General features: G+C 37.9%; 1 protein-coding gene across 3 annotated transcripts in view; it reads left to right on the forward strand.

Moving 5' to 3' along the window:
• Nucleotides 1–24960, forward strand: part of THADA (THADA armadillo repeat containing) — a 162807-nt gene that overhangs the window by 91167 nt on the left and 46680 nt on the right. For all 3 annotated transcript variants that reach the window (XM_080408573.1, XM_080408574.1, XM_080408575.1), the window contains exons 30-31: nt 9025–9140; nt 23373–23458. In XM_080408573.1, coding sequence (XP_080264699.1) covers nt 9025–9140; nt 23373–23458 — 202 coding nt within the window. The remainder of the gene's footprint in view (nt 1–9024; nt 9141–23372; nt 23459–24960) is intronic.

Raw genomic sequence — 24960 nt, forward strand, 5'->3', positions numbered from 1 at the left:
AAAGTCACAGTGTGCTTGTAAGCACGCAGCAATGGAAGGGGAAGTTGATCCTCATACACACAGGCATGTACAGCAACAGGTTATGACTTGACAGTATATAAATGGGAAAAAGCTTTAGGAAGATGTAATACGACCTTGAAAAAAGTCACAGTAAAAGCACTGTTTTTGTTTTTTTTTTAATTCATGGTTATAGCTACCTGCACTTGGACACCTAATGTGGAAAATTGTTCCTCAGACTTTAAAAATACTGAATGCTTTTCTTTTGTTTGAGACACCTCTGTGTGTTTAAAATCATTAGCTGAGAGAAGAAATTTGTTTTCTGCAGCTGCAAATTTTACTTCACTTTATTCTATAATGTGAATCTAGGAAGTAAAAGCATCAAATCAATATAGTGTACTTCTGATTATTTTCTCAGCTTGTGTGTTCATGCAGACATTCCTGAGACAGAAGGTCACCTCTGCTGAAACAAGCAAAGCTACAGGGTCAAGTAGCAGAGCACTTCTGAGCACTCTAGAAACATGTTTCCCTTACATTTCTGCTCCTTAGTGTCAGTGGGGTAGCTGTAGCCTTTAATATTCTTCCTAATTGTAAATAACCCTCAGTAAATAAAGACCAGGGTACACACCCTTTATTTGCATTTTGTCTCCTTTATGTGGATGTGTGCAGATGAACTGTTGTGAGGACAAGGTCTGGGGAAGAATAATTTCAAATTTTTTCACTACTGCCCCCCCCCCCCCAAAAAAAAAAAAAACAAAAAAAAAAAACACACACAAAAAAAGAAAAAAACCGCTGTTTAAAGGAGGGGAAAGCTTTATGTCCTTTGAGGTGCTTCGACTAAAACAGTGGTGGGTGGATTTTTATGATGGTAGGGTATGGGCTTGGAAGAGGAGACTTCACTGCACCCTTACTGTTGTTTGTTCTGATCAGAAATACAGGCTGAGCACAATTTTTAACTGCTTCCAACACAGTGTGGTGTGTTCGTTTCTCTAGACTTCCAGGTTTTGGTGGCATTCTGCTGGGAAGATAATAGATACGCTTCCAGAGAGTGGAAGTGCTGCCAGCTAAGGTGGCTGGTTAGGAGGATGTGTGAGACACCCTTAACTCATCGGTCAGCTTTGCCTTTTCTTAGTGCCATTGACTTAGTGGGGTTTTCTGTTTGCTCATCAGCCAGTCTGTCTGTAGGTTTTTTGGTTTGGCTTCTCTGCCCAGCACATGTACCTTTAACTACAAGATGAATGATATCTTAAAAAATACCTTAAATCCTAATGGTAAAACAGTCCTAATAGTTATGAAGTCAGCCCTGGTATTATCAGGTTTCTGTGCAAACAGGCAAACCGTGTAATTTTAAAAGAAAATTCAGCTAGGACTTTCAAATAAATAATATTGATGAATGTGATAGCTGACAGCAAACTTCTCATTGTTTTGTTTCCGCCTAATACAGCATTTGAGTTGCATATGCAAATTTTAAGCTGGAATTCAATTTCACCTTGACTAAAATGGGAAGAAAAACCTAATAAAAATGGTATTGCAAATGGTATTCCAAGACCTTTGGTCTGTGAATTTCACATTTGTTGGCTTGTTTTGGACAAAAGCAGTTTATCTTCAATTTTAAGGACACGTTTTTAGTAATGGATGCTTTGTGATATAGATCTATCACTGAGAAGAAAGCTACTTTGCTATTTTTCAGTATTTTGTACCTTTCATTAGTTATGACATCCATAATTCTCACATTATTAAACAGCTGTGTTATTCTTGCTCAGTTATATGGAGTTAACTAGTATTGTATTTTTATTCATAAATTTAGATGCTTTCATACCTTATTTTACAACTTCTTAATTCAATCAAAACATGCTTGCCTGCATTTTAATTAAAACAACTTGATTCTTTTATAAACCTGGCTTTATGAATTTTGATGGATATATTTGGAAGAAGGATTTAAAAGCTCTACACTCTCATGAATAATAAACCAAAATTGTGTAATTAGGTGATGAAATGTGCTGACAAAACACAGCGGAAATTATGGAAAATTTGAATTGTGAACCAGCTGTTGGTTTAAAGGAAGAAAAGAAATTTTATACAGTGTTCATAAAAATATTTGCAAAGGGAAATATTTCAACTTCAGACTGAATTTATTAATTCCTACAAAAACACATTTGAGGAAGCAATATTCATATGTAGTAATCATATGACAATCATACAATTTATGTTTGGTAGAGATAATAATCTGATCTGTTAGATGTGAAATTACAATCATGAAATTAAAGACTTCAAAGAAAGGAGGTGGTAGAAACAAAGGGTGATGCCTGTAATAATCTGGAATATATAAATGATCCAGAAGTAAGAACAATATAATAAATGATGGCTTTTCAAACACATTGGTTGGGGGTAGAAGAACTAATAAATATTTGAAATTACTCTTCAATATATTGTCATTTAAATGTGGAAAGAAATTCAGGGAACTTACTCTGCCCCTCCCCAGATATCACCCTCTCTCTGTTTTTCCTTGTAATTAAATACTTCAGATGAAGGAAAGCCTTGATGGTTGTAATAGAATTGATCTATCCACACAGTTGCTAAACATCAGTGTGGCAGAGGATGGACCACATGCCATGGGAACACGGGGGAGAGGGGTGCCACCACCACTGTCTGGTGCAATGTGTCTGTGCGCTGTGGTTCTGTACTTATTTTAAACAATTACCCTGCAACTTTTCTAGCTTGTGTTTGCAGGAGTAGCATGAGCTGCAGGAACTGTGTTCATACTGTACTTGCTGGCGATAAAGTATTACATTTGTTTTCCACAAATGTAATTTTTTTACAGACCAGGATGATATCAGAAGCTAACCAGATAGTTATGAACTCTCCCATTTATTTTTGTACAGATATCTTCTTAGAAAACTGGGGGAAGGTAGTTGAGGTTTTTAGTCTTGTTGTAATTACCACACTGCCACTTTTCGTCTTTTAGAAAAAAGGGATTTTTAGGGCTTGTTTTTCCCTAGAGATAATTATTGTAACTTTGAACTTTTTATTATTCTAATAAAAATGTCTTCACCTGTCACAGCAGCTTGCCAGTTTTTATCTACATGGTTGTAATAAAATAAAAAAAGAAAAATTTGGCCTCACTTTCAGAATACAGAGATATCTTGGCAGTCATATTTATCATAGAAGAAGAATATAATTTTATCTGCCTTTAAATGAGAGAAAAAAGAAAAATCATGTTTGAGGTTTTCTCACTAGCCTGTTAATACTCAGGCAAAAGCTTTTGATGGAACAATTCCGAAAAAACCACATTTAGCTTAGTGCAGTAATCTCCTTACTGCTGCTATTTTGCAAACACCCTTTTTTGGCTTTCCTTGTTCCTTCAACCTCCATAGCTTGGTGAGTGGCATTTTTTTCCAAGCTTAGTATTTACACAGTAGTTTTTTTTCAGCTGGTGAAACATCTGTATTCTTTGTGTTCTTTTTAGAGAGTTAAATGATCTATGCTGAGAATGTACAGTTTAGTGTGATGTCAGTTTGCCTTTTTTTTTTTTTTTTTTTTTCCAATAAGCAATGAATGAAATGAACACTGGGAGCATTGTTTCAGTCTTGCACTTAGGAATGTGGATATTTGTACTGTATACTTAATTTCATCCAAACATAGCTGAGGGCATGCATGCAGAAGTTTTTATTGCTTTAGATCAGCTTAAGGGGAGAAAACTTTAACTTTGCTACTTCACTGAGAAGCGTGCAATTATACAACCTTCAACGTGGTTTTGGAAAATCTGATTGTTTAAAAAAGGCACTTAGTGCAGCAACATGTTGAAAACTGTGTTTTCTTTTAAATATGAACATGTGCGTGTCCACGCCAACTATCCCCTAATCATTATTTCATGTCTGAAGTTGAGTTCATTGTAAATTTCAGAAACTTTAGTTCCTCCTATAAAAATCAATTCTAATGCTACAAAATGTTAATTTTCATTGTTAGACAAAGTGTGTTACAGTACATCAACTCTGTGGCTATTAAAAGGTTGTATTATAGTTGCAGTGTCTCTATACACAGGAGAACTCTTGGCATCAAAAAAAACGTTAAAGGCACTTGCTAAATTTTGTGGTTTATACAAGTATTCATCCACTGTTGCATTGCTTTATTATTCTAATGGTGTATTTCACAACGTTAATACAGCAATTTGCGCTGATATGAAAGCTGCTAAAGATTATGATCAACTTCCTATCATATCAAGGTTGATCTAGGGGTGAAAAATGTCTCTTCGTGCTTCTTATGATTTATATTTTTGACTTAGCTGATGTTTAATCGTTTAAGTATTAATTTTTTAAAAAAGTAACGTGCTCCCCCCCCCAACCCCCACCCTCAGTGATCCAAAATGAACACTTGGAAAACAGCAGATGTTATGTCTTAAGGTCTGCTTGGGTACAAAGAAAACACCCAACTTTCTCATGCCACGACAGGGAGACAGAAATCTCTGTGTTGCATCTGAAAGCATGCTGTTTGGTGGGGGATGGATGTGAACAGGATAGAAGGATGTGTGTGCTGATTGAGGAGCAGGGATCCAAGCTGGCTCTTTCATTTTTTGCCTCTTCCCTTCCCTGCCCTGCTTTTTCCTCTTTTCTCGAGGCTTCTACAGCTGGGGAATAAGGATAAAGCATCAACGGTGCCAAGGAAGAAAGGGAAGGTACTGGAAGTTGGGAATGGCTAGATAGCAGAACACGGCTTCCATTCGTTGGCATGCTAGATCCTTGGCTTTAGCTAATTAGACTGTAGTGTCACACCTGGGCTGGCTTGGTACCTTTTTTTTGCTGTGTTACTCTGCACTACGAAGTCCTCCCATGCTGGTGGTTTTACATGCAGCAGGTTAGGACATGCTGGCTCAGAGTAAGTATAACCTCATAGGCCAGAGGGTCTCGGAATGGTCAGTCACTGGACACTGTTCCCTGCTATGTATCCAAGTATCTGGACTTCCCATGGCTTGCACTGTTTTAACAACTCTTGCCCAGGTTGACAAGCAGTTTGTACTGTCCTGCTGGTGTATTAGTCTGACCCCTGAACAGCCTGCTCAGGGAAAGAAAAGGCGTTTGAGCATCCAGCAAGTCACCATCTTTAATGCAAGGTTCCACACCCCCTTGGGTGCTGTCTCTTCAGTCCTATTGAAAAGACTCCCAACATAGCAAAGATGCTTTCAGACTGCTTTCTTTGGTGTTTATTCATGTCATATTTAAAGATAATTGCTGTCATCCTGTGGGTCTTCATAAACCTTCCTCTATAGGCAGTGCAAATTTTTTTGTAAAACTACCTTTTTTTAAAGAAAAAAATCATTAATATATTGTCTTAGTGTAATAAAAGTCCAATCCCACATACAAGGGGAACACCGTGACCTCATTGTATTTATGTGTGATGAATTTAGCAGAGGATCTTCAATCGAGTAGTATTGTGGACTTGAGGAGAGCCATGTGCACAAAAGTGTGTCTATTTTATTATCTATATCAAGAAGTCTCATAAAACTTGCTAGGCAGCACGTTGCCTGGCTTGTAGTCTTAGATCGTGGAAGCTACTGCAGTATTACTATAAGCCAAAGAAAGTGACATGTCACACGTGATGGAAGTGAAGAGCTGTTGAGGTTAACTTTCACAGATTGCTTGTTTGGTTGCCTCCAGTTTTAGCTTACATAAAATGAGGTTTTGAACAGAACATGCCAACATTAATTACAATTTCAGATTTAGTTTAGGCATTATAAAATCTTATGCTGAAAAAAATATTTTCTTTGTGGGGAAAGCTTTCTAGGTCTCTAAAATTTGGTGAGGGGGTCTCAATAAATGATAGAGGGCTTGCACTGAATTAATGAGAAAAACAGGATTTTGCATAGGTCAAAAGTCACAAGAGAGTAAACTGTAGTAGTGGAACATTGCCTTTGATGAATGCCAACATTTTTCAAAAGTGAATCAAACTCTTCCATGAGTTGCACCTTCTAATTCAACTGCTTAAATATAGCTCACGTACTCTGTTTTTTACCATCTGAATAGCATTGAACGGTTATGGTTCTTCTAGAAACTGAACTGCAGAGGAGTTTTGATTGTGTTTTCAGCGTTCAGTTTCCTGCCTGGACTAATTTAAATCCACACATTTGACCTACTTAGCATGCACAGTTCTCCTGCTCTCAAGACCTTTTTCTTGAACTATCAAACTACTTAGGCGTCCTGTGTATTTAGGAGGGAGGCATTCTGAAAGTTGTTTTCGAAGCTGAAGAGATTAATTTAAGCTTCTAGGAAAAAATATGATAGTAGTTTCATAATTGTGGAACAGATTTTTATATTACTGCTTAGAGGTAAATCCCTTCTCATTCCTGGAAATGAACACAAGCACAGAAGAATGAAATCAGAAAGGTTAAAGCACGAAATGGTTTTCAATTAACAAAGGATATAAAGGGCAGTAAGAAAAGCTTCTGGGTATATGTTATTTTCCTTTTTCATCGCTTTTCTTCTGTAGCGTCCGTTACTTAACAGAGATTAAGGGCAAGTCACAGAAGATACAGAGAAACTACTAGCAGTGGCAACTTTGTGCATTGGTTTTCATGAAGAAGTTAGTTTGACTAGATACTTATGTGAACCGTTTCAATAAGCAGGCAGCTGCATGGGCAAGAGCAGGCTAAAGAAGAGGAATCAAGGTAGAGATCTGTGGTGACACTCTTAAATGTTTGCAAGCTTGCATTTCTGCACTTTGTAGAAAAAGATCAAAATTCAAAGGGAGCTTGGGAAAACCATCTTAGAAATATGGTTTGCTGTCAACAAAATGGTGTTCAGTACAGAGGACTTCAGAAGATTTTAAAAAAAGAAAGACAAGATGATAACTATCTTCCCAGGGTGTCTCTTGCCTACGGAGCACCTGCTAACACAAGGAGATGAGAGTTTATTTCATTGTTCCTGTCAAAGGGGCCCCAGTGGGATCTCTGTGTTTAATAAGTACCTCACCAGGAAAAAATCTGGACTGACTGACTGGAGTCCAGAGAACAGTTGTTTATGGTGAGGGAGGGTGTGGGAGTGGAGAGGAACACCTTACCTCAAGAGCTCGGATTTTGAGGGTGAAACACTAGAAGAGGTTGCATACAAGTATTTTAGAATCTGCTTTCTTGGCTGTTTTCAGGTTTAGGACGGTCAGGCGTTTGTTTCATCAGAGAATGTTTAGACCCTGCCTCAGTGTTTGTATGGATTAGATAGTCTTTTGACATCTGTTATGTTTCTGTGCTTATTTGAAACCACTGCAGCTGTTTTTCCACTTGAATAATTTCACAAAAAATAACCCAGATGAAATTGTGTCAAGTTAATGCTATGCGGCATTGCTTGTGTTTCCAAAACAAGCAAACAAACAAAAAAAAAATATAACCCCGGGAGCAAGTGACAGCTGGAATGTGGGAAGCCAAGATCTGAGATGTAAAAATCTGGATATAAAGGTTTTTCTTTTCCCAAAGTGAGGTGAAGGCCCCAGCTTGATCTGTTAGTCATAAAATTGTCCCTTTTCAAGTATGAAGTGCTAATACTTTCACACATAAAGAGTGTTTTCATATAAACTGCTCATGTATGCATTTTCAGAAATGGTCTGATAAGACCTCTAAAGCTTCCAAAATTCTGCACGTTGGTAGTCTCAACAAATAATGGGGAATGTACTTCTTCAATTTGCATGGAAACCCTGTCATGTCAGTCAATGTAACTTACCTGTGTAGGCAAACAGACTTTCAAGTTTGGAGGCTGTAATGCAAGTTAAAGACACGGGGAGGCTTAGCACCATGTTCCTCCTATTCCAGCTTCCAGATTGTGCGTATGTTCAAAACTCCTTAACCTGAGCAAGAGCTTTCCCATTAGGCTTTAGTCCTGCGCTATGTATCTCCGTGTTTTTCTATTTAGAAATTAACTCACCCAGGTGTTGCCTGTTCACTTGTGTGTGAATGAGAAATGTGAAAACTAAGTGGGGTGATATGGGCATTGTCGCTGGTGTCAATGTGTCAGGCACCCTCTCCCACACGCAGGGAGGATGGGTACTACAGGGGCTGGGCTTGGAGGGTCTTTCTCCCCTGTGCAGTTGGTGTCAGCTTTCATATGTTATCCAGTATTTCCTTTTCATGCTTACAATCTAGATGACTGTACATCTTATTAACTCCATTTTTTCTTAATACTTTTCTATATAGTCAATACTACTTGGAAAATCTGTTTCTAAATAGCAAAGGAAGGTCTCTAAGAAAAGGAATTATTTGCTTTGTTAATATGCTTTCTATTTTGGTGGCTTGAATTCTTTCCTTCATGGTAGCTAGGACACGTCTGCTAGGCTTTTCTCTGAAGGTCTGGGGGAGATAGCACAGTCAGTGCGCAGCCCCAGTGCAGGAGCTCAGTCTTCTCTGTCCTTGGAAGGGAAAGGTGTGAGCATCTCCCTCCTCTGTCAAACCCAGCTGCCCACTGTGTTTGCTTGGAACCCAAGTGAAGGATCTCGGGAGCAGGAATAAAGGTACTTTTCTGTCAGCATTTCAGAGTAGTTATAGATGATAACCCTATTGCCTTTAAGAAGCTTTTTGCTCAGTGTATGGATTTTAAAGACCCTTTCCTGCCTCCTTGGTTGCGCTTGTATGATGCAGCCAGCCTGCTTTATCCAGCGGGCCAAGCTGCCAGTGTGCTTAAGAGACAGTTGTGCTGGCACTGGTGGGCCGGTGGCACTGCAAGAAGGCTGAAAGTGGAGGGATGCTTAATTTGGCAAGGATCAGTAGGAGTGCTGTTCATCTGACTGTCCTCTACTCACTTCATGGAGGTTAACATCTTCCAGCACTTTCGGTGTTTTGTTGTTCAGTTACTGCAAAAAGTGAATTTTACAAAGCAGGCAGTTTTGGGATTCTATCTTTTGTTATGCCAAATGAATATACATTTTTCCTTGAGCAGTAATTGTTCATTTTGTAGGTGGCTGTTTCATCTTGGAGCTACTTGAAGGAAAAGTAGTGGCTAGAAACTCTAGTTTCAATTCATTAATTTTTTTATTTATTTAAATTTTTTTTAGGTTTTTTACTTGCTGCAGTCGTACTTAGAATCAAAACCGCTCATTAGTTCGGACTTTCAGCAGGGACTGGGTGAGATCGTTACCTGTGTAGGAACCAAGCTATGGTTGGCTAAAAGGTAAGGTGAACCACAAGGTATCTATGTTTACACACATAGGTTACTAACGCATGGAAGACTTGACTCATTTTTTTTAATAATTTTTTATTTTGGCAAGGTGGAGAGATTTATTTCTCTAGAAACGTGTAAAATTTGGATACCTTATTGGCTTACTGTTTTTTAGTCAAGGTGATCTTTTTTCCCCTAAAAAAAGCAAAGATGAAGAAACATAAGTATGCTTTACCTGTGTGTATTAATGTTTTTCAGTCACCTTAGTTCTTCTCAGCTAATTTTATAGTCCAGTCATTAAAAAAAAAAAAAAAAGCGTGAATGAGAATGCCTACAGAAGCAGCCTGTTTGAGGATCATTGTTGCTTCTGGTCTAAGAAAAATATGCTACATATATGAGGGTTTTATATTACTATTTTCTTTGACTTTCACATTTACAAAAAGTAGTAACAAAATGTCATGACAATTGTTGAAACTGTCAAAAGTATTTACCTGCCCACAAACAATCCAAGACAATTTTTGAAATATTTTCCTTAGGTTTCTGTAAAGGAACTTCAGATGACCTACATAAGGCAATCAAGAAACTCTTTTTTTCTCTTCTTTAACTTGATTTCATCAATTGCTTTTGAAAACTCCCACCGAAAACCTTAAAGGTCTCAGTTGTGGAGAGAGAGCACAAGTCCTTGTGTAAATAAATAACTGGGTGAAGTATTCCGTAGTACAGTTTGCACAGTTGAGGGAGGTCACAATGCAGTCTAGAGTGGATGTTTGATAAAACCTATGTTGCTTTGCGATCATCAAAAGCAAAATTGTAAGGATTTGAAGGATGGGACTAGTGGGTTGAGGAATTCTTCTGCCAGTGTTAACTGAGTTGGGGTAATCAAGATACAGCTGATCTTTGAGAGTTACAGAAGTGTCTCCTGAGAGTGTGAGAGTGATAATAATGAAGGTAAAACTTTGTGTAAATAATTGTGAAATTATGTACATGAGTAAAGTAGTTTGGACTTCACTTGGGGAAAGAGTGGTTGCCCAAGCACATTTTTTGTTTGAAAAAAAATCACTCTGATTCTTGGTAGAGCCAAAGAGGGGAGGGGGCAAATGTCATAAAAAGAATGCAGAACAAAACAGAAGTCACATGTTTGTTTGCACATTAATTTGTGTTGTATATTTGAGTATTGTGTAAATCCCAAAGAAGATGTGGTAGAAATGACAAGCAGTAAAGAGACTGAAAACAAGTATAGAATAGCTTCTAGATGGGGAATGACTAAACAGGCTGAGATTGTTTTAGCCTGGAAAAGGGACAATTGAGGGATGACACAATAAAAAAAAATAACTGTTATGAGTCATATGAAAAGAGGATGGGTAATTAGCATCCCTTCCAATCAGTGGCAGATTTAAAAGAAACAAAATAATGAAGTTTTTAATGTAATTTCAGTTTAGCTATGGAACTCCATGATACAAGATAGTATTGGGTTTAAACATATATGAAGTTGTAACATGATTGAATAGTGTTGAGGAAAGACAGCCCAGTGAGGTTATTGAGCATGTAGAAGTCACAGTTGGCCAAAGAAATTGTTCAGCAACCTTGAAGGTTTTGGCAGGTGTCACTGTTCTTATGCTTCCCTTACCTGTGCACCTGCTCTCTGCCCCAGTTGGAGACACCATGGTGGATTTGGTGGACCTTTTGGCTTGACTCAGTGTAAGCATTCTTAAGTCTTTAAATGAGGATGGTAATTCATGTAATTAAATTAAATCCAAATCCATTGATATTGTTATAAAGAAAGAAAACCCCAAACACTGGAGACTAAATTCAGTAGAAAGATACTGGCTAAATAATTAAACCCTCTTTTTCTTGCAGCAGATATGTAAGGGCTGGGCTCTGTTGATTACAGATTTTAAATAAATTCTATGCTTTCAAAGTATTTTTTCAGAACTGGCCTATTTAATACATCAGTGCTGACTTTTTTTTATTATTATTATTATCTCCAGAAAGGAAATATTTTCAGGCTATCTCTAAGAAATCCTAGTACATAGTATAGGTATTTGCCTGAAGAGATGTATTTTCTTTTTCACTTGCCTGTAAAAAGCTACAGCTTTTTGTGCTAATATTAACACCCTGTCAGAAGCATGTTTCCATTTTGTCAGTTTGTTGTAGCCTCCTTTTCATGTTCTTGTATTCTCAGTTAGGCAGTTAATGCTGTGCATAGTTTTTTAAATGCCTTTCTCCCAAGATAGTAAAATTTTATATTATGAGCATACAGGTTCACAACACTAAGTTAAGGTATTGGGGTTTTTACAGACAGAAACTCTTTTTGCAGGTTTCTAATGTACTTTATAATTTTCTCTGGTTCCGAACAGCCATACATCCTTAGGCACATTGAGCTAAGATGTGTTTTCTTTTTACTTTCTTCTGGTTGTTTTTTTTTGGGTTTTTTTTGTTTTTTTTTTTTAATCTAAAAAAAGCAAGCAAAATATCCATGAAATGTTTGCTAACCAAATTTGCTTCCAAATATGTCTTTAAATATAAGCCTACAATAAATGATAAAGATGAAAAGATTTGCTTGCCTCTTGAGTTCTGCTTGAGATAGATGTGTTCGGTGTGGTGTGATTAAAAAACAAAATAGACAAAACCCGCCCAACAAACGACGCAAACAAAGATATTGAAATAGATGGTATTTTGTGGTAGTTTGTCTCCCACATTCAGTGTGCAGTTCTGCTGTTTATATTTGGCTGTGTGGAAGTGAACAACTGTTCTGTGATGAACAGTTGGTTTGGGGGGTTTTGTTGTTTTCTCTTTTTTTCTTGTTTTTGAGTTTTGGGAGGTTGCTTGGCAGCGGAGATGTCAAACTCAGAAGTCCCTCTGTGCAGTTTTCTGGGTGTTGGGAAAGCAGGTCAGGGAACCAGCACTTTGTGCCCTGTTGTTAGACGACTTGGTGTGCATCTGCTGCTGGTCACTGTCAGGGGGGTTGGTGGCTGGCTGGACCCTTGGTCCATGTACAACCATTCTTAACTTCTCTCTGTTCAGGCAAAGAGACTGAGTACCACAGAGAGAGAAAAGTTAATGAATCTCCATCTGCTTCTTGTCCCTTTTTCATAAGGAGGTAACTTACCATGTCGTGGATACTGTAGTGCAGCAATGGTTTGAAAAGAGGGCACTAGAGACACTCATTATGAATCTTAAACAGGTAAAAAAAAGTTAAAATAACAGGAGAAAGTGTTTGCAAATTTGTGAAAATGGGGAATTATTTCCAAATACCAGTCTTCATTCACGTTTCTGTGCTAGTTCTGTAAAGTTCTTACTGGTGTTCTTTCAACTACGTACTTGCTTTGTACTGTGGAACAAACTTCTCTGAGAAAACCTAAATTATGAAATTTTGGATTGCATTAAATTACATTAGCTCTTAAAAATGAGGCCCAGTTGTCATGCGTATATATATTTGGAGAAAAGATGATCATTCTTCAGCTGTTGTTTGAACTGGGTGGTGTTTTTTGTTTGTTTGGGTTTTGGTTTGCTTTTTTTTTTTTTTTTCTTTTATCTTTTCAGGGCCAGAATGTAATTTTCTTTCATCAGAATGTATTGGTGTAGAATAGCTCAAGAAGTTACTGCACATTCCCTGTAACATACTAATCTCTTCTTCCTCCACCCCTCAACCTGACTTTACTCTAGAGAACAAAATAATGACTCACATTCTCCAAAATGAATTGCATAAAACATTCCCATTTTCAACTGATATTTTCTGTGAAAGAAGGCTTCTCATGTTAAATGCTGGGACAGGGTTGCTTTTTCTCCTTTGTAGCATATATTAGAATATTAGAAGAAAAAAATAATTTCTTCCACCTTCCTTGTTTGGTGTATTTTTTTACACCTTCAAAATACTTACTTTTTGAGTATTCAAAAGTATTATTTCCTTTTTTGATGTTTTGGCGAATGAGACCTGCCTTCCATCACTTCTCAAGGTGATTTTTTAAACTTTTCACTTTACTTGCAGGTTTATACTTCATTTGGTGTTTTTGTATTTTGTTTTAGAATAGCTTGTTAGTCTAAAGTGGTTTAGTCATGTTATTGTTTCCTCCCACACCATTTTTTGCATATGGGAGATGCAGGGTGTTTGAGAAGAATAGAAATTTTAAAAGTACATAAAACCTGCTTTGTTGGAGAACTGAGGTGATGGAATGAAGTGATTGCAATTAGTCTGGTGAAAGCTTAAAAAAATAATCAATACATCAAGCTAAGCCTTTGAAAGAGTTCAAAGCTCTTTCATATGAATTGAAAAAAAAAAAGGGGGGGTAGTTTTTAGCTCAACTGCATACCAAGGAGTTACAAGGCTAACTCTAGATGCCTTCTGCTTTGTAAATACAGAAAGTTAAAAGAGCAGCCTTGGAGCTGGTAATTTGTTGTACAGAAGTCCCGGAAATATCTGTCTTGTTTCATTTGTAGCCTTTGGCATAGCAAAGTATTGGTATTGGAAAATTTGTGAAATCATGTCATTGCACAGCTTTGCTGTAGGATGCTGCCTTCCAGTGCTTTTAGTTTGATTATTATTTTTTTTCCTCCTTACTGGAGACTGCAGGAGGGTGAAAAGACTTTGAGGTTCTGCCAGAAGTCAAATAACATATTCTACTAACATCTAGCCATATGCCATTTCTTAGCTGAGAGCTTGTCTGCACTGGGAAATTTCACTTCTAAGAAGGCTGCTTTCTTGAAACTAACTTGTGTGGAACAGCCTTGTCTGAAACCAACTGGCTTGGCATTTTGCAAAGAGTCACTGGTTTATCTGGAATGGCCCACCTGTGGTGCGTACACTTAGCTTTATAACCCAAATATCCCGTGCTCTGTGGTGCTGCTGCTTAGCTCTCTGCTTTATGGATGGCGCAGTTAAAAAAGGGTCCTGATGTAGGGAAACGATGTTCAAGCTCACACGACAAATAAATGCAAAAGTTACTTCATGCTTGTGCTCAAAACCAGGTTCGCTGTCCACTGAGATACTTGCTGCTCGGTTTTTCCCAGGCTGACTCTAGGATGTGCCATCTGTAACTGCTTTAAATGAGGGAAATCTCACAGGTACTTCATAGTGCTACGGAGTATGGTAACTTGGCATGTGGATGCCTGTGGCACTCCATCAGGCTTGTAGTTTCATCCATCCCCTTTCCCCCCTCTGCTTTTGGCAGTGCCATGTGAGTGAAAACAGGCAGACAACCAGTCTTAGGTCCTTCCTAGAAGGAGCTTCATCTGAGGTGTGTTTAGGCCATCTGTGTGGAAAGCAGGAACATGGCTTCGCTGGGGTTTCAGGACTTTGTGGCTCAGAGAGTGTAACCTAAATATGACCTTATTTTTCTCATTGCCCCTTAGGAGAGACAGCGTTAATTTGTAGTGAGCAAGCTATTAAAGACAAGACAGTGGCACATACAGGCCTGTGGAGATGCAGGTGCAAGATGTCCATGGCACTCTGCAGGATTTGAAGCAGCCTCTGTGTGATTTTTGGAAGGGCGGCATTATTTGGAGCTGGAGGGGCTTTTTGTACTTCCAGAACAACAAGAAGGCAACAGCTAAGGAGAATGTAAGGTCATCGTCCTTGGCAGAGGGCGATTATCTTCAGGTTATTCCCTTGCCTCTTCCTCCTTCGCTGCATCAAGACGAACCTTCTTGTCCTTCCAAGGCCATGTCTGGTTTTGGTATCTTCCTGTTTTCCAACTTTTCCATTTCTGTCTTTAAATCCTACACGTTGAGAAGTGCAGTTAATTACCTTTGTTCGTTAGTGGTCTGTATGCAGTAAACAGCTGTGTTGAAAAATTGAAAATAGTTTTAATGACTGAGTCTGGCTCGATGGAAGCCTAGTTAACCTTCTGTCAGCTGGGCTGGAGCAGTAATTCACGTGTGTGCTCCTACGTGCACAAAACATCAAGGGAAATTTTTGTTGTCCTGTTCCAGTTGAGAGCAAAGTGTACCAGTATGAACAGTGACTGCACATCAGGTGCACAGTGGTAATTTATTAATCTACACTTTCTGACCCAGGAACCTAATTTAGCCTGGTTTGGTTTTGCTTTTGAGAGCAGTCTCATAACTGTTATGTCATTGTTCATAAACGTGTCCATGGAGGCACTCATTTAAACCTTACGTGCTTTTAGCAGGCTATTTCAGGTTTCTGTGCTGCTCCAAGTCCACTCTTTCATCAGGTTTTATAAGAGTATCCTTAACACAGCTACAAATTGTTTATTTAGGCAGTTGGTGATTGCTTGTTTTGGAACGCTTGCTTTGGGTATCAGTAGAAATGTTTAAACTTCAGACTGAAGTTTAACGTGCACTTTGCATAGATAAAACATTCTTTGACTCTGGTTCATAGGTATACTCTTAACTTAAATATGAATGTTCAGGGAATATTAAGAATTGAATAAGGTTGTTTAAGGTGTGTTCTCTCCACCAGTGCAACATTCAGAGTAGGCACAAACCATGTAGCATTACAAGTTTTGGACAGAAATCCTCACTCATATCTGAAAATGCTTTCCAGTAAATAAATAAAAGCATTTTAGTAGCTTGCCTCTTAATAGGCAAAACCCTGCTGTTAATAGTGTAAAATTCATTAAATTTACACATGGGATTACTTTGACCTCTAAGTTTTATAGGATGCTGCTAAGGGATCACATGCGGTTCTCATTAAGAGAACAAAAAAGTGAACAGACGGGATTATTTTATCAATCAGGTATGCTAAAAACAACACCAACCAAACACAACCTTTCAGTATCATTCACCAAGGACAGCTGGAGCACAAATTGCTTTTTCTTAATAGCTGAAACTCAGGATATTCTTGGTGGTATCACAATGAAAAAATAAGTAGTGTAGCTTCTTTTTAAAGCAATAAGCTCTCTGCCTTTACCAGGGAAGCTAATAGCAATATAATAGTCTGGCTTTTGTGGTGTTAGAAAAACTTAAATCACCAGGCCAGCAACTTTACTTTGGGAGAAAATGCCTGCTATAGTGCAGGATGAGCTGGTCTTATAGAATAGGCAAGTCAAAAGGGCTGTGCACATGGTAATTACTCCAAGATCTCAACAACACCAAGTAGGCAAGCAGATGCGCTCTTACTAGATGTTTGTATTTCTGTGCGGGTGTTCCTGTGCTTCCAGGAACTCAGCAAGGATTACTTGATAGTGTAGGCTTCATTTTTTATTTTTTTTTAAATACTTTCCATTAAATGTAGGTCTGTTGGGTATGATGTTCACTGATGTGCTGGTTTTGTATTACATAGTTAAAAATGCTACGGACAAAGTTTAGTAATTAAATCCATTATTAATGTCTTCTTAAGAAGAGAAGAGGAAGGCTGTGCACGTTGATTAGCGCTACAGATGTGCACTCAGAGAAAATAGATTAAAATATGAAGTCTGCCTTCAAAACAAATACACCCCCAAAAACCCCTCAGTCTTTTGAACACTGCAGGATTTGAAAGCTAATAACCAAAATGGGAGATTTAATCAGCTGTTCATTGTATGTGTAGGTGTGATTTCCATAAGCTTTGTTGCCTCCATGAGTGACAAATAGTCATTTTCCAGATCTCTCTGCAGGTAAAATGTGGTCAGTACAAGGCCAGCTTGGCCTGGGTCATCATCATCCCTCCAAGGATAAAACTCCCTATGGATAGCCCCCTAAGGATTATGTAGAGTTGACTGTATCAAGACTCAAACATCACAGAAAATGCATTTCTGGGTGCATTTAGAAGATCGTTTAGCTGATACAATTACAGGTCATGTATCAGAAGAATCTGTCCACCGGAAGAAAGACTACTTTGCAGGGATTTGCCATACTTCAGGAAGGAATAAGATGGAAGTTGATAGGGAGGGAAAGATACGCTGTAAACCTAAAATTTAGTTGCCAGTGTGCCCACCTGAAGAGCTGAGGTTATGGAAGACAAAGGCAGACTGGGAAACTCAGAACAGGAGGTTGCATAGACCCTGTCCCCAAGCACCAGCTGGCATTAGGACATGTTGGATTTAATCCACATTCTTCCCTGCATTTATGCTAGAGATAGAGGTCAAATTCTAGCCTCAATTTTGTGTAAAATGTTGACTCATAAGAAATGTTTTTAAAGTTAAGAAATATGAGGATTTGTACAAAGGCTTTTGCAGTAGCATCCTGTGTTAGTTGGAATATGATGTTTAGGAAACCAATTTGATATATCTGTTGGAAGCAAAACCTGTACATAATATTGGTGGTTGGAAAGTAGGAGAATTCAGTGTTTAAATTCAATACCAGCAAGCTGATTTATTTTCTGCCAGCTAAAATACAAAATTCAATAGGTGTTTCTGAGGGATTTTTTTGACAATAATATGTTATTTAAACAGAAGAATGGGGTGGTGTTTAGATATTACAGTTTTCTTTTTCTTTTAATATGGGGCTTTTCCTAAAATACTACCAATAAATTTAATCCTGTGAAAAGATCTTCCAGGAATTTTAGGCTTTTTTCAGCCTTTCCAGAAACATACAGCATTACAGCAAGAGTGACTTTTCCATTAAGGACCTGAGAAGGAATAGGCTATTCATTTAATTAATTGATCACTTTGGAAATTGAAATGAAAGCAGTCACACAAGTCATAAGGATCGTTCTCTTCTTGTTCGCAAGGCAACTATGAATTGGCCTTTGAAAGAGTTGCCCTTGCAATCTTGCCGATGCTGGTTTCTTTACCCTGACACTTAAGAGTGTGCTGTGAACATTTTGGACAAAATACAGGGATTTGTAGGCAGCTTTGTAAGTTGTATAATTTTGACTGGATTTCTACATTAGCTTGATTCATGAGCCAACTCTTGTCATCAGTTTTTAAAGACTGGGGCTGAAAGTGACCAATTTGAGTGTGTAGATTAGAAGTAGCTAACAGTCATTTAAAAACTGTACTTTGAAGAAAATGTTGGCTGACACTCTGTGTAGTTATGTATTGGTTTACTGCGACCAAAACTGTGATGTACATGGTACGTATTATTAGGAAAAAATTCTGTTAGTTATTTAATAAAGTTATATTCCAGTTTGACAAACAAGATAAGCTTGTATTCATAAAGCAGCCCAGGATGAAAGATTTGAAGTCTTTCAGACTCTCTCTTCTAAGAGTTTGGATACTGCAAAACTCAGAGCTTTTCTAGGACCTTTTACAAAAGTTTTGTTTTAGATATCTTAGTGCCGTTAGCTATCTTAGGGATATCTGTACCTAATTGATTCATGAGAGAGATGGTGTGGGGTTTTATTTGGTAGACATTGACTGGCAGATTGCATTTCAAATTTGTTAAGTGCTTATTGCAAGTTTGAGCAAATATGCTTTGATTTTTATGTTGTTAAACAGCTAGTAAATATCGTGTTCTGCTAATAGTTTTGCAACATCTGTTTCCTAATGAGGAAAAATATGAGCAAAATAAACTACCTCTTTGGAAGATACTGAATTTCTGTTGACTAGAGTAACCAAAACCTGGTGTTATAAACATTAACACAAATAGCTTTGATTTCATAATCAGTGAGTTGTATCTCTGATTTATGTAACAAACACAATATATTAATGTTACTGTTGTTCATCTCTAAGTGAGATGGTGCGCCTTTGGAAAAAGAGGAAGGATCTAGGAGAAAATAGTTGTCATCGGAAATTGGGGTTTGAGAAGAGAATGAGAATATGTGCATCAAAATTCTTTGGTATTTGCTCTACATAAAGGTGTGTTGGCATCCTTGTTTATATATAGAAGTCTGAATGGTTATAAATGGTGTCCTGTAATGAGTAGAAATGATGTTTAAGGGCCTCTGCAGACCTTAGTGGTTAGAGGAGCAAGAGGTTATATATTTAGTTTATTTAAATCTTTTTCCCAGTGTTCTGACAGAATCGAGTCCAAATGTGTGAGCTTTCCATGTTCTTTGCTCCTTGTTATTTCCCTTGGAAGAGGAGGTGGTTTGCTCCATAATTCATTAATGTTGATCTTCTTTAAAATAAACAGTAATACAAGAGAAACTGAATTTCAGAAGTTAAGCCATGTGTTCCTGATAGAGTTGAAACTGTGTGTGTGAGCAGGAGGTCTGTGACCACATATTGCTTATTTTTTCAATAGATGCTAGTTTGGTTTGCATCAGATCTGCCATCCAAAATAAGCAAACTGATGACTACCTTAAATTCAGCATGACTTAGCTATAAAAGGTGAATCAAACTTTTAAAAAATAATATTTGCAGAGCTCCAAACTGTGGGAGTCTAGGATTGGTTTCATGTTACCTAGACCTAAGCTGCAGGCAGTGGTACTTAAAGGCAGTTAAAGGAAGAACAGAAATCAAAGCGGTCCCAGTGCTACTGTAGGTAGCTGAAGCCAGCTGGAGCAAAATGCAGTATTGCATGTGGAGCTTCTGAACCTGCCCAGTCATTTACATCTGCAGAGCGGGAATATCTCCGGAAGGGTACGCTTCCTGATTCACCTACCAGGCAGTTCCTGGTTGAAAACAAATAGCTTATTGTTACTCTGGGCATATAATATTCGGTAAGTGCTTAACCTGGACCTCTTCAAAGGCGTTTGAACAGGAGCCTGTGAATTTAAAAGCACTATTTAGTTTCATTAACCTTCTTCTCTTAAAAAAAAAACCCGCACTCTTTTAACAGCTAACAGAAGGTTTCCTCCTGCCAGTGACTTCAACTCTTTTCTAATTTTATATTCCAGAATTCAGAATGAAATTACAAAGTTGGACTACCCCATCCCCAATTACTTGTTCAGCATTAATGATAAGAAATTGGGTATGTTTGGAAGACTTCATTTTCAGGATCTAATCCAGAAATCTGCTATAATGTATCAAGATTAATAGTATGGAAACTGACACCTGTGTGTTCAGATTTGTCTACTCTTCAGCCATGAAAAAAGGCACATTTCCTCCCCCATACTAAAAATATTGTTAGGCTGGAGCCTTAGGCAGTTAAAACAAGTATCTGTAGACCCCCTAAAACCTTTGGTCCCTTTAACTTTTTTGACTTGCGTTCTTTCAGTCATCTTATCTTGTATGGAGTTTTGTGATGATCTGCTAGGGACACAGCAGCTCCTCCTGTCATTATTTCATTCTTGATTAAATTACAAATCAGTTTCTTCTGGGCCATGTTCTTTCTGAGCAGTAATCCTTTCCATCCCTGCCTGTGCTTCTGAAGGTTGCAGGTGTCTTCTTCCCATCTGCCTGGCAGGTCAAGTCTGTGATGATGCTTGCCTTTTACATGTTACTTGTGGGAGACAGCCTTTGACCTCTCTTCTGTCAGATGTGCTGAAAGATTTTGCAATATTGGCTGTCGGTGAAATTTAACTCTGTGGTTGTCTGTGAGATGATTTTTACTTCCCCCTGGACAGTCAGCCTCGAAGTACATCATCATGAAGCAGTGCTGGAAGCTGTGGGATAAGCTTCCAAGTGCAATGAGATACCTGGAGCAGGCTGGCTATAAACTCTGTATCCAAAGGAAAACAAAAAGCCACAAGACGAACTCCTCAAAATTGTTTTAATGCATCTGGGCACAGTAAGTAGGTTGGTCATTGGGTCTTTGATACCAGCTGTTTAACTTCACCGTTACACCAACTGTTGTTAAACCAACGTAGTTGCTAATGTAGACCAAGCATTATGTTACTGAGGTCTGGATCGCTGCACTGACATCACCAGCCTGCTATTAGTATATTTGTGTAGTAGTATCAATATTGTTTCAGTATCGACTTTGTGTTTCTGTGAGGGCATACCCTTAGATATAAGAGTCCTAACAATCTCTAGCTCTATCCTATTCAGAGTCACATACAGTTTATCATCTGGAGTTAGCACATGATGTATTTTTTTCCATTAATATCCAGGTTGGAAGGGAAATGAACTAATTTTTGGGTTTTGGACAAAAAAGAGAATGCTGTTCCAGATGCCTGGAGCTCCCACCCTTGCTACTGCTGTGACTTTCTTGTTTGGAGACAGATTTCCTTAAAGCTTGTTTATGAGAACACCACTTTATTTGGGTATCTGTCTTAAAAAAGAAACATCTTGTACTCTTCCCACTCTCGTTGTTGAAGCTCGGCACGCACAGGTCATCTTAAATACTGTGCCGTGCATCATTTGAAATGTTCAGCATGCGATTTTTGGCTGTCAGGTCTGTTATGCAAATCACAGTTTGATTGTGTTCAAGACTGAGCTTTCAGCTACAGTCTGAACAACACTGAAATTTCTTGGTTTTGGAAAACTGAATTTCCTGTTGTGTCTGTCTGGCACATATGGCTGAGAATTCACTAGCATCACCAGAGCAATGGAGTCAGCCAAGAACAAACGTTTGGCATGTTTTATTGTAGAAAAGCCTCATTTCAAAATCAAAACATGCATATGTGCATACTCAAAATGAAGTGGTAAATGCTTAAAAACTGGACCAGAATAAAAAAACATGTCAGTATTGCTGTTGTCACTTCTTCAGTAAAGGTTGCGTCAGCCATGTTTTTCCCAAAGCACAATTTGTACATTGGAAACTTTCTTTCCAGTGAAATGACTGAATAATAAGCGAGTCTTCCATTTTTCAAAGGAGCTGAAGTGCAGTAGGCCCGTTATGTTCATCATCTTAACTGAAATCTGTCAAGGCTGCTTTTGTCCATTTTATGAGTACATGTGAAAGACCTCTTGGTTTCTTTTCTTCTAAGCCTTTGGCTCTGTTTTGTTGTGGGTTGAGCTTCTAACTCTGTCGGTGTTCCTTGGTGGTGTTTTTGCACAGGCTTGTGAAGACCAGCTTGGGCAACAACTGGATGCCCAAGATACAGGAGAGACATTTGCTTAGTTAGAGTGGGTAAAAATTAAGCCTTCCTAATACAGCTTTTCAAAAATAGGCCATATTAAAATCGCTTTGGCTTCTTGTGGTATCCACTCTGATGTGCATCTTCTCTGCAGGCAGGCTTTTAGCTCTTGTGCTTTAAGGCAAGTGGTAAGAGGCAGGCATGGAGTCTCCAGAGATTTGTGACTCCTTCACTAGTTAGTATCTAAAAAGTCTGTTTGTGCAAAAGGCGAAGAAACTTTTTCAAAAGAGGAGACCTGGTAGCATACAGTCTGCTATATGTTACACGGATGTCTATTATTGTAGGTGATAAAAGAAGGCATAAGTAATTTAGGCTTATTAGTTTGACTGAAGGGTGAGAGCAGCATTTCTGGTAAAAGTTGTCTCTTAACAGGATCATAAGGCTAATTCTCCGTAGGCAAATACAGCTGCCAAATGTCTACGGAAGAAGCTCAGACCTTTCATTTTAATGTCATGATCACATATCTTATTTGAAAACGGGTTTTTTTGTTGAATTTTAAAGATGTTACGGAGTTGAAAATGTTTGTTGGAACATTTTTAATTCACAGTATTTTTAAAGAGTTTCGGTCATCAAGATAAGCATACAAAGAAAGTGCCAGATAAAATAAAAATGAAATACTGAACAGAATTAGTCATACTTGAGGCTTGTGCTGCTTGATTCTAAAAGTTTTTGTTTTGGTGCAAGTCACATTGGACTCATCAGAATAATGTCTATGTTTTGAACTGGATGTCCTGTTTGTTCACATATTAAGTTATATTTTAAGAAAAGTTTTCCTGGATAAAACATACTGTGATGACATTATAATGAAAAATAAAGATGTTAACCAAATTTTACTTTTCTAATTGGAAAGAAAATGTCTATCACTAGTGACTTGAAGAGGTAGAGCAGAAAGTAACTTATTACAAATTTGCATTATACATACAAAATCCCCAATATTCTTGCCTGGAAGTAAAAAATCTAATCTTAAAAACATGCATGCCTCTGTGGTCTTTGTCAGAACAGTGTGTGCTGTGGCCTTTAAAAAGGTGTATTAGGTAACCATTCACGGGGAATTTTCTCTTTTATGAGCTGTAACAATAAAACCTAAAAACTTAATTTTGTTAATGCATTTAGTTATATTATCTGTAAACAAAACAAAGACATGCTAGTTGCCATGGCAAGCTGATTCATCCAATAACGATAAAATATATAAACTGTGATTTGGTGGAATGGATGGAGGAAGGGTGTTGCCATTCTGCTAGGGAGACTGTTATTCAGAGTGGACAGGAAATGAAGTTTACATAACTTGGCTTAATTATTTTGTAAACGCAGTCTCATTTGATCAGTAGTTGATCCTCATTAATTAAGTAAAATAGACACAATTAAGTAAAATAAACACAGCAAGCTCATGTGTTTCACTGCTGTTTCTGAGTGTGGATGTTATAAGGTTTTAATTTTCAGTAATTTGATTTTTCTAGGCCAAATCCTTGTTTGGTGACCAGAGCTGCCTATCTTGATGTCCTTGTGATGCTGAGTACTCACTTGGGGAAGTTTCAAAAGCAAGGTAAGTCAAATATACTGTTGTATAAATCAAATGGAATACTGTGAGGAAATTCCTGAGCTCTCTTGAATCCAGAGAAACAATAATATATTGATTGTAGTCGTGGTATCTGCTGAATGCTGGAGTCCCTTCACTGCTTTGCGTAAAAGGGCCCTTTGCTCTGCCTCCTGTAGAGCCAGTGCTGGGGACTGTTGGGAAGAATGAGCTACAGCTCCATGTCAAAGCTTGAGCAATGATGTTGCGGTATTCCTAATTCTAGAATGGTATAACAGAAAAGACCCCCTCCAGTGTTTCAAAATGGTTTTCTGGTCCAAGATTGTCAATACAAACAAAATCCAAACCCCAGAATATTGCTACTTTAACCTTTCCTGAAAGCCACAGAGATGTTCCTTCGTGAGACACCTGAAAGCATTTCAGAGAAACTGTTTTCTCATGTTTAGACATTTTGTAAGAAACAACTCTGAGAGCTTCTTTAAATTTCTTTTTTTTATATATTGATTCTTTATCACTGTGAAGTCTTTGAAGGACCTGTCAGAACTGTCAGTGGTTTTAGTGATGCAGGGTGTTGTTTGCTACAACACAAAACATACTGTAAACAATAAGGAAAACAAAGGTATAGAGGAAGGGATAGCCTTTCAGGTGTGACTGTGTATAGGCCACAGCTGTAACTAGCTTCTTTGTTGGGCCTGTTTTGTTCATTTCTTATGAACAAGTGAATAATAAATTACCTTGTCAGTCCAGGAAGGCAATTAAAGAGTAGTTCTTTCATTTTATTAAAGCTCTTAATGACTGATTTGAACACTGCATTTAAGTCATTGGAACTGTTCCTTATTTCAGATAGTCTTGTTTTGGGGGCTGTCCTTAATTTTTAAAACCAATTCCTTTTGCTTTGTTGCTTAGACCTTTGGCAGAAGTAGTTCTATTTTAATTCCCTAAGTGCTGTTTCTGTGATTTCTTGTGAATACACAGTTAAAATAGTGATAGTTGTCAGGAAAAGGAGTTGGTGATGAACATATCTGAAATTAACTTCTTCGGACAGGTTGATGCAGAATCTAGTCGTTATAGCAGAAGCATAGACATACAGAAAATATATGACAAGTGGGTTCCACTATACTGGAGGAAGACAGTTAGGGTTATCTGGGACTCTAGGACATGGGTCTGATCTTTCATGTCCTCTGAAAAGTCATTACTCTCTCATGGGTCCCAGATGTCAAAATTCAATAAAGGGAATTTCCAGATGACGTTGCACTGTAGGTCTCATTCTGTGGGGTACTGAGCCCTGTTTGTGACTAGGCCTGCATGCTTTATAGGGAGGAATGCACCACCCTATATAAAGCAGTTCCAATATACCATGTCTCTAGGGATAAGTTTTTTCCTGGCTCTTTAATGTTTGTTTTGGGTAAGTTACATCTACCATATTTGGCCTCATCACCCTTTTTTTAATTTGTGTACTCCTTTCTTAAAGATAGATCCTCTTTGGAATATTAATTGTTACACTTTTTAAT

This window comes from Falco punctatus (genome assembly GCF_963210335.1).
Source record: "Falco punctatus genome assembly, chromosome: 12".
In the NCBI taxonomy this organism is placed as follows: domain Eukaryota; kingdom Metazoa; phylum Chordata; class Aves; order Falconiformes; family Falconidae; genus Falco; species Falco punctatus.